The following is a 10,874-nucleotide window of genomic DNA, read 5'->3' as shown; positions in this document are numbered from 1 at the left end:
GTTTGCGAGTTTTGTGGCCTTGTCCGACAACCTGAGCTACTTGACACAAAACGAATTTTACCCGAGTCCAGTGAAAGATAACAGTTCTCTAAAATGTTCCACAATATGACAATGCTCATGATCAAACCACGTGCAGTTTGGCGTTACCGAGTAGCATGATGACCATATGCACCTCACCGCTCATGGTCTTTCAGTTCATGAGTTTCGATAGGGGCGCAAGTTTTGGCTTGTCGATCATGAATACAAAATCGCAAACTTATAAATTTACTCTCAAAGTACAGACACTTGTCGGATTTCAGAAGAATTGGATGGTGCCCAGATGTGACAAGTGTGAGGACCACCATCTTGTTCAATACACCAAACGAACCGTTGTAGGTTAGGTTTGTGATGATTGCCTGAAGGTTCTGACGTCAAGGAAGATCGGGTGAATTGAACCTAGTGAGAGTAGAGTTGCAGACAGCATGCAAGAAAGGGTGCAGAAAGATCGAACCGGCCGTTTTGTTTGATGAGGAGTTTATGAGTGCAGTAAATAAAAGAAAATAGGTAGGAAAGTTCTGGCCATCCTGGGCCTGTAAATTTGCGCACAGGTGATTTCCCTCCCAGTTTTGATATGGAGCTTTCCAGGCCTGCTGTCTCCGTAGTTTACCCACAGCAGCTGCATCATGTTACGATGACCCAGCAGGAAAGCACAAATATGGGGTGGGGTATCACGAAATCAACCGGGCCCGAGTTGTGGAGGCACCGCTGTTTACTCGCACTGAACTGGGCAGAATTCAAAGGCATTCGATCCCCGTTGGCGCACACGCTGACTGACGGCCGTAAAACCTGGTAAACCTTGGTCCAATAATCAGCTCAAACAGCGAGATGGATACAAAGCACGACTATACTATTGTTACTCATTTGACGTTCAACTTTACGAAGCAAAATTGAATGCAAAGGATGCGGGAGGGCGGGTAGATATGCTACGTGCCACGGACGTAAGAAGCTTAGACGACGGTGAAGGGAGATGTAGAAGCAAGAAAATATACGCCTGGAAACTGAAAACAGACGTATGGTAAGTAGCCTCCTCGGCAGTCTGCACTAAGCGACAACGCTCTCGATAAAGTTGAGATCCAGGGAGAGCGGAGGCGGGAACACTCATCTGGTTATTTTTGCGGGGGATTATCCTTTCAGGATGATCTTAACAATGAGACCCCATCGTGCAAATGAACATTATATAACCAACTGAAATGAACATTCCGGGCCCAAAATGGAGGTAGGCGCATAGCTCGAACGACTTAATGTATACCATAGAGAACGTAAAACATTGATTTACTTATCCTTAGTGGAGTGTTCAGGTGGAAGAATACAATGTGGGAGCCCCAGCTTACATGAGTGGATAAAAGTTGGAAGGTGTGTATTAGTGCACAGGTGACGATAGTCATAATACAAATAAGAAGGTGAATGTGCACTAATAGAAGTTTTTAACATGGTTGCGACACGTATAAAATAAATACAGTGTGAAATGGGAGCAAGTCAAAAAAGTAACTTATCGTATATGGGAGTCACTTGGTGGAAGTCCGGACGGCGGAAGCGTGTTTTTCTCCGCAGTTAGACTGCTACACGTACTCCATAGTTGTCCGTGGACTTGTGGAGAGGCTGAATTCCTGCTCCCTGCGCGCGCGCGAGTCTGTGTGTTTTGACTGGGTTCGGTTTGACTTTATGTAGGTCCCAGTGCGTGTATGCGGGCTCGTCGGCACATGAGTGATTGCTACACTGACTAGGCGGTGCAGACAATCGATGTCCGGTGTGTCAGCTTATTGCGACGTGTTTGTGCGTATGAGAAAATAGACAAGCCTCGCAATCCAGTGGGCGATTGAGTTGAACAGTCAAGTGTGTGTGTGACTGGGTCGCTACATGTGCTATGGTGTGCAGGTCAAATAACCTGTATCGTATGTCACCACTCCCAGTCCAACACTTTTGCGTTAAGTGAGCTGCAATTAGTTGCCGCATCCTCAGCTAGTCATACGATCACATCATCTGCTTGGTGCTCGGGGAGGAAAATTATCGTTGTACGAATATGCACACAACCGTCACTCCTGAAAGAAAGCAAGATTTCACGTGTATAAAAGCCGACAGAAAGATGGCTTGGAAGACTAAAACGCAGATCATGATGCACGAAGAAAAACGGATGCATATGAAGGTAATCGGCTGAAGCCAAAAGCAAGCGTATAGTATGTGCTTTTGAACGGGGCCAGGATCTTTCACATATTGATTCATTCTTGGAGGGTGATGACACGTAATTTTCTCTTCATATGCCCTTGGAAACTGCTTTTTGGTGCGAGTGAAGGAAAAGATTAGTTAGTTTGGATTGATCTTACGTGCCATTCGTTGCAAACCACAGTTATTGCATGTGAACTGAAGTTGGGTGGATTGTGTTACTCCATGATATGTTGACCTAGAAGTGTCACATTTTTGAATCGCGTTATATGACTGCAACATGGACTCTGGTGTAAATGACGTGAACAAACTATTCGAGTTTATGCAAAAAAAGGATAACAGGTTGTGCGCTGACTGCCAAGATGTTCCAGTGAAATTCGCATCCGTTACGTTTGGAGTTTCCCTTTGCTCAAGATGCTCAGGTGGGTTTGGGCTTGTAATCCATTTACGGAAATATTTCAGTTCCTCACCAGAGATTGGGGGACGATATAAGGACGATCGTACCGGATAAAATAAAGGAATCCACATGGGATGACGAAGCTCTGAGAAGATTTATGACTCAGGGTGGTAATGATTCCGTGAATGAACGTTTGGAGGCAGAACTTCCTGTTTACTACCGGAGACCGTGGCCCGGTGTGAACTGTCCTTACTTTCTGTGCGAAGCATTTGTAAAATCGAAATACATCCACGAAGAATTTGCTAAAGGTGCTTCAGCACGTGGTGCCCAGTGCCAGTTTTCGAGCGCTATGAAATCTGGGATACTCTTGAAAAAACTGCGAGATTCAGACACATTTTGTGAACGTTTTTTTGAGCTGTCAAGTGAACGAAATTTTTTGCGGTACTTTTACAAACCCGGTGCATCGTCTCCAAAGGAGTCAATGGACTTAGATAAACTGAATATCACTTTCATTGATACGGAGCTGTTTGGTCTTCCACCTCATACTCTCCTGCTTCAGTGCGTTCAAGACAATGCGACAAGGCACATCTTCATTCGCTCTGAAGACAGTCGTAACATAATCAACTGGTACAATGCCATACGCTCGGGAAAGTTTCATCGAACTTGCATGAACTTTATGGGAATGAGCCTCAGCTTCTCTCCAGCCGAAATAGCAAGAGGTTTGACAAGAGATATTGACATGGTAGGATGGCTAAGCAAAACTGGTCCACGTAAAACCGATGCATGGAGGCGGAGATGGTGTATGCTTTCACAGCGACACTTCTTGTATACACATAATCCGTTGAGCGCATTTGCCAATGGGGAGTTATTCATAGGTTCTCACGAAAATGGATTTTCTGTGGTCACGGGTACTCCAGAGCAGTGGAAGAAACACACAGGCTATGCGTTTACCATAAATACGGGTACGAGACCTTTCGTGTTCTTCAGTGATACCGAAGAAGAGAGGCATAAGTGGATTGATGCAATCGATTCGGTACTTCAAAAGCCCCTAACTTTGGAAGAGAGCAAGCGTGCCGCCCTTGTGGCCCAAAACATTTAGGCATTTAACCAACAGAAAAGCGCAAACTTTCACGGTTTTTGAATTATGTGGCTTGCCACGACGAATCTTTTATCGGAACCTACAGCCCGATGTTCTTGGGAAATTAGAAACTTTTCTCGTACAGTGGCTGTATGATGAATTGCATTTTTCAAATCCGCTGCTCGAAAACAAGTGAGTACATATCTACCACACATGTATAGACAAAGACTTGATACTTGTTCAACACATTATTATTTATTTTTTACAGGGATCAGTATTTCTGAAGTTTGCATTATATCCTTCGTAAAATTCAACGACTTTGTCCTCTCGATCACGACAGTTTCGCAAAGGGGAAAGGGCATACAGCATACAATTGGCTTATCGGTCGTGAATATATGCTGAAAATTCTCAGTGGTGTACTGGACAACCAGTATGCGAGCCTCTGCATGATCAATCAAAATAACACGATGAGGATAATAAAGCTGTTAAGATTCAACCTCGGAAGGCAATGGATGGCAGATAACACTTATAGCACAGTGTCACCTATAACAATTCCTTAAAAAGTAACATTGAGAGAGGACATAGCACACGTACATACACATCGTTCATCTGTAGAAAACTGTTGGTGCCTAACTACAACTAAATCTTTCAGCTGCAACACCCTTTCGATGCCTAGCTGCCATGCCACCCAAAGGAAGCATGAGGGCTGGGATACTGCCAGGTTGCCCGAGCTTAGAAGAGGTATTCGAGAAGCGGAGGTAGGTTTCGAACCACGGACAATTCGGTCAGTAAATTTGTGCTCTAACCACTGAGTCCTTTTGCCAAAAAGACGGCTTACATACCAGATAAGCTTACAATGCTCATAAAAGTGGCCGGCGCGGTGTTTGTTAGATAATTGCAGTTGTTTTATATATCTGATGCTCCTGAATGCAAACCGGTACAAACTTTGTTGTAGACATTGGCGATCTCCATGAAAATACTTCGTATTTCAAGCTTAACAGGGCCATTTTTCATAAACGACACTCAGTCAGGAAAAGTTGCTTTTCCGAGTGAAGAATACTGCGTATAAGTCAACCCACAATTTTTTATCAAACTACATAGCGGAAATCAAATTCCATGGCAGAACGAACGGCTGGTGAACGCGTATCCTTATCCTTAAAAAAGTGTACAGCACTTATCTAGCTTATCTGACTTCTGTGTACCGTGTAAAGTAGTTTCACTTTCGAGCAGGAGTTTTAATTTTTTATACTGGGAGCGCATTAGATGTTATTCAAATATTTTAGAGTTTCAGTTAGCATTTTGTGCCACCCTCAGACAAAAGTAAACTTAAAAGTGTATAGACGGTCTAGAGATGCACTTGAAAGACAGCAAGCAACGAATTTGAAACTGAAATCATTATCTGATCAGCACTTTTAGAAGTTATTGCGCTTTAAAAATAATTTCTCCGTGAAATCTACAATCAAAGTTACTGGTAGCCCTTTATCTAAACATATGATTGTTTATTTGTCATTTGAGCGGAATCCTCACCGTGTATTTCTAAACAGGCAAAAACTTTCGGCATTGATATATGGATTTCATGAAGTAACATTCACATATATTGATTGCTTTTTCGCAAATTGCTTCATCTCCAGAATGATTTCTTCATCCATTCATGTTCAGACGTGCTAGCTGTCCATTGCGATGGAATTGATTATTTTCTGGTACAAACAGAATCCTTAAAGTTATTGACCGAATGCCGGCATTTTTCTTAAGAACCTAGAGTATCAGAAGTTCATTGTAGTTTTCGTGAGTTTTTAAGACAGACACTATTTCAAGACTTCTGATTCAAGGTAATTTAGTCAAAATCAATGTTTGTAGCAGACGTTTAGACTCATGTGTGCCCTGATTTCTCGGCTTCGTTAACCTTAATCGATTCTTAAAAATTCTCACTTTAATCCAAACACTGAAGGTAACTTCTGGTTAGGACGACGAAAACAGCTGTTTAACATCGATGGATTTTAATTGGGTATAATGCAGTCAGCTATTTCCGGAATAACATTTGTACAGAATATATTACTTGTACCTCATTTCATTTCTTCAGATTTGTCTGCACCAGGTTCAGTGCAAAAACCTCTGCACAAGATTCGATCCATTATTTCTGTTTAACAGGTGCAACAAAGTAGCAATGCGTTTTCCTTATAGTTAGAAAATAATCTGCACTACTGAACAATGAGCATGGTATTTTATCCGAAAATCTCAAACCTAAACGTCATTGCGTTTTTACATCCAGCTCACTTTTGCGTAGTCTGCGCCACGATGGAGTGTTTTTTGCGAAATATTACTGCAACTGTACATAAAGTATATGAGAATGGGGTTATTTTTAGTTCACTAAGTCAGAGTAGAAAAGAGAATCACCACTTGTAGAAAATTATCAGAAAATCTAAGGTTGGTGCTTGGATTCCAGGGAGACCAGTTTGTTGTTGCATTGGTAAACCTTCGTGTGAGCATATGCAGTGAATTAATCCGATAGCAAACAATGAGAATTAACCTTTCCCTAGTCACTCGTGGGCATCATTTCAAACAGTTAAAATATTGTTAACCAAAACCTGGTCTGGTGAATCGCTCTCCAGCCAAAACGTTCGATTTTTGATCCGGTTGCTACAACACCCAAAAAAGGCTAAAGGATTTGAAGTACAAACTGTTGAGCGGCACATACCCTTGTAAAAAGATGCGATTTCTTTTATGCCGTTTTCCTCTGTCATTTTTAAATTTCTTTGTTGCACTTTTTAATATCCGCACATGCTTTTTAGTAGTACATCTGTTGATTTGCACAACGATATCCTTCTTGCGTACTGCGAATTGTCAGTACACAAAGAATTGCTTTATAGGAACATGGAAAAATATTTTATTTAATTCGTATTCATTTAAATGTTGCCCGAAATCTAACGCGTACTGACGCAGGCATTAGGCTAGCACTGCATCATCAGTGAAATGAATGTTTTTGCGCAGTCGAAATTAATTGAAAATTGCTGTAATGTTCACTGTAAACACAACCTGATAAGTACTGAAATTCAAGCGCATCTAGAGAGTATATAAAGTTTTTAGGCACAATCCGCTGGCGGTCTGTCAAAAGCAGCTTGTCGTAGACAAACTGTCTAACAGAACCCTACAGACATTTCGAAATTTTCGCCTTTCTTGGGTTGAAAAAACAATGATTTTTCTCAAACCGAGCTGCATTGATGGTACACAAATCATTTAGACAAGAAGATATATAAGCACACCAATTACCCACAGCATTAGTGATGAAGACCTTTTTTGTGTGTCTTGGGTGTGAAGTAGGTTGAAGAGGGAATTTTTGACGGAAGTCAGACAAATTTCATTATAAGAGTTTTGTCCAAACACGTTCTCTATGAAGAGCTTTACGTTATGTCTATGCGAGCTGATGGACAACTATTTGTTAGGATACATAACTGACATTGGTCTTGTAGGCTGTGTTTTCAGAATGTAATTTAAATAATGCTGTAATAAGTTTTTACATTCCCGGAGGAGATTCGTCCCAGATAGATTCGAACAAGTGAACTCACGGTGTGTCTTACGGTTAAACAATTAGTGAGGAGAAGTTTTGTCCCGTAGAAAAATGGACTCAGAACCAGTTTTGCTTTAGGTTGTTTTATCATTACTAAAGATAAATGCAAAGGAATTTGTTTTTTACGTTTCTGGCCACATTTCCTTGGGAATGGAGTTATCATCAAGCGTCAGCAGTTGTGTGATTTTGCTTTGTTAAAAGGGGGAATGAGACGTTCACTTTCGCTTTGGTCCACCTTCTTACCCGGTAAGACTTTTCGGGAGTTGTACGATTTGGTTAAAATCTGTTGTTAAACAGAAGATATTTCCTGTAAACTATCTCAAGAGATGTAAATCAGCCTCGGGGCTGCTTCGTGTCCTAGGTAAATTAAGAGTTTTTTCCTTTTGAAATGAATATTTTGAGCTGGATATTTCCGAATCCATGAGATGCTATTTAGTAACTAACTGAATTCTCGAACCACAAGGAGGGTTCTAAACTATGGGTAGTATAAAAAGCTTTACTTTAGCCACCATAAACATGGGATGCACATTGCGTTATTCCAAGTTTTTGTCGATGGTCTCGTCATCCAAATTTCCTGCTTCTTAGGGATTTTACCGTAAATTGATGTTCATGACCGCTACACACATTCCTATTAAAAGTAATCAGAAGTAACAAAAACTTTAAGCTGAATGGTGGCGAATAGTGCGGAACTCATACTTGTTAATTCCTGTAGCCAATCCAATTCTTATAATGACCTGAACCCAGTCGTCCAAAAGATTTTGTGAAAGGTAGGACCAAGCGGAGAATATGCGGAATTAATTCTCGATATTCGTATACCTAAAACAGTGTTAGATTACCAATGTTGTGGTTATACAGTGGTACAGTTAGAGAAAACCACTTTGTACAACCTGCATGTATATGTAAGATGTAGCTGTCATGCTGGGAAAATCAAACAACCAAGCAGCTCATTAAGTGTAGTTTAAGCTTCGGGTTTTCTTGCACCATGGAGATTTTTGGAAATATAAGTCCAGATGATCGGGCGTTCTTTTTAGGGAGTAGAAACGAATTTACTGGAGCTTGGCATAATTGGTCAAACTGCACTTAGTGTGGCCAAGAGTATTACTCCTGGTTGTTGTATATTGTTCTTCATTGACATTCCGATAACCTATTCTGCTAATCTATGCCAGATGTAATTAGACTGTTCACACACAAGTTGATTCTTCAAGTTATTCGACTCCTGAAACTATGGGTCACAGGAAGGCACATTATCCGTTGTGACGGCTTTTAGAATGTTACTGGACTTTGCTGTTTCTGATTTCTTTTTATGGAAGAGCTTTCCCGTGGAAGTAGTTGAAAATGCAGCCAAATCTTGTGTTACCGAATGATAAACGTCTTGATCTTTACAAAATTTACCGAGGGGGAGTGTGAGGTCTTGATTTATTGATCAGAACTACGGAATATGCTCACAATAACTTCACCCTGAAATCAAAACTAATGGATTTTCTGTCTCTTTGTTTTACAAGTTAAAATGTTTTAAAATAAAATAGGTTCGAGGTGATATCCCAGCTTTCAAATTATCCTTATGTTCAAGGAATGCATTCTCTATAGTGAACTTACTTAAGCTTGAAATCAGAAAAAATAACAGTGGAGTTTGTTTTATAATGGTTCAGTCGTTCTGGATCCTGCGAGTTTCATTATTGAAGTGAAGAAAAATTATCGGATTTTCCGAAAAAGCCCAGCTAAGTTCAACGATTTTAGTCTGCCCATAAAGAACTACTTCTGAACAACGTTATGATATCTCCTCTAATTATTTGGTGAGTAAGTGCCTTTCTAGCTATTGGAGAACAAGCTGGTCAAATATCCTGACTTTTTCTGTCCAATAATTAGGCTAACAAATTAACCCGACTTCTTCCTTTGCATAGATAAGTGTAGGCACATGATTTATTAGTCTTCATATGTTTGACCGACTCACTCACTGAGGCCACTAAAAACTGCAATATCAAATGAGGAAACAAACACATCCAAGGGGCACGTAGACTATGTAAAGCGGTTCCTTCCCCGAATGAGACTCTTGTGCCTGTAAGGCTGCGCCACCAATACGATTTTTTGCTAGGACAATCAGTGGTGTTAAAACTTGGGCCAGGCTTTTTCAATCAAATTGCCCCCCTCACAATTCACTCAGCAACCCCAGGCCACAGCGATTTTTGTATAGTAAATTGATTGATCTAATTTGACCTCAACCATCCCCGTTTTCATTTGCTTACTCCACCCATGTACTTTTGATATACACTTGTATTGCTTATTTGTCCGCACCATTCACCTTGTTGCAAAGGCGGTCTCGTCCGGCACTGGTATACTAGCATGGGTGTGTGAGTGTGCGCAGCTGACCTACTTATTCATGCGCATTTGGGTCCCGCTTGCTGAGACCGCCCTGATCGGTTCTGTTATGAGTTTCGTGTGATCGTACCACCAATCAGAATCACGATAGTATCCTCGGAAGGGTTAACCGCAATACACAGTTCAGATTCGACATTCCGCTCGCCGTTGTTTGATGCGCGGACGTTGCACGGTGCCAGCCAGTGACAGACTTTTACACATCTTGACTTCACAAACGTAGACAATTGAGGTTTGTTGTATCACTTTGCTTATCTTTGTGCAAATAGCCCGTAAGCTTTCGAAACCATTTCTTCGTTTTGATATTCCGAACCGTCAAACGTACGCGTGTTTTAAAGTTCCATATCGAAAACCTCAAAAAACTTCTGGTAAATTGCTGCCAGTCGGGAGAAGGAAATGCTTTGATGTGCATTTTTGTCTCTGTATTTGAACCTCTGGCCATTTAAAAGCAAACAATTTTCCTTTTAAACACGAATGTCATTTTTACGCTCTCAGATTTTATACACAGAATATACAGATAATACATCTGTACTCAGCAACAAAAAGATACATGTCTACAGTGTCTGAAAATCATTATCTTGCTCCAACTGAATAAACACTACTGCAGTCACATGGCCTCTCTACTATTTTGATGTGTTTGCAAAGTGATTCTTTCCAAGTGGATCAAACCGACCAAAATCTCCGCACTAGCTGTCCACAATAACACCGAAGATTTGGCGGAAAGACCATCACAAGAAAAATTCACGTTTTGCACTTCGAACGATAAGCGAAGCATGTGGTGCCTGAACGCTCGATTTTTGTAAGATTTTTAAAATGTTTGCCATAATGATCTTGTGGCCTACCTGAAGTTAGGAATAACACATTCATTTCACCTAACATGTTGGTGCAGTGAAATTAAATGTGTATGTTGGCCAAGTACTTGAGCGAACTACCCACTAAGGAACGCTGTGTACGCTCAACACTTCAACTTTAAGCCAATAACACATTATTCTCATGTTCCAAAGTGATTCCGATATTAATCTCAAAAAGTTAGACGATATTTTTGGATGCCAGATTTTTGCACTCCACTCCCACATTTTTGGCACGTTTCCAACTAGCTGGATTTGAAAGGGTGGCCAAAGCGTTCTATAAGTAGAGGGAATTTCGTCGCAGTCATCGATTGTAGTTTGTTTCGTCCTCGGAAACGAAAAATACATTAAAGTACTTGTTCCTCCTGGCAATCTAAAGTTGACGAAGCTTGTTGATATTAGGAGGAGATGACT

The 10,874-nt window shown here is 40.9% G+C and overlaps 1 protein-coding gene across 1 annotated transcript; it reads left to right on the top strand.

Annotated features, from left to right (window-relative positions):
- Positions 1-2,479: 2,479 nt before the first annotated feature.
- On the top strand, positions 2,480-3,695 carry T265_09437 (hypothetical protein; the record flags this gene model as incomplete). Its single annotated transcript, XM_009175501.1, has 2 exons — positions 2,480-2,621; positions 2,662-3,695. 2 exons carry the CDS (start codon positions 2,480-2,482, stop codon positions 3,693-3,695), a joined length of 1,176 nt encoding a protein of 391 aa, XP_009173765.1.
- Between the last annotated feature and the right edge of the window lie 7,179 nt (positions 3,696-10,874).

Source organism: Opisthorchis viverrini (assembly GCF_000715545.1).
Source record: "Opisthorchis viverrini unplaced genomic scaffold opera_v5_274, whole genome shotgun sequence".
Lineage (NCBI taxonomy): Eukaryota > Metazoa > Platyhelminthes > Trematoda > Opisthorchiida > Opisthorchiidae > Opisthorchis > Opisthorchis viverrini.
Note: the sequence above shows the minus strand (reverse complement) of the source record. Positions and strands in the feature narration are given on the sequence as shown.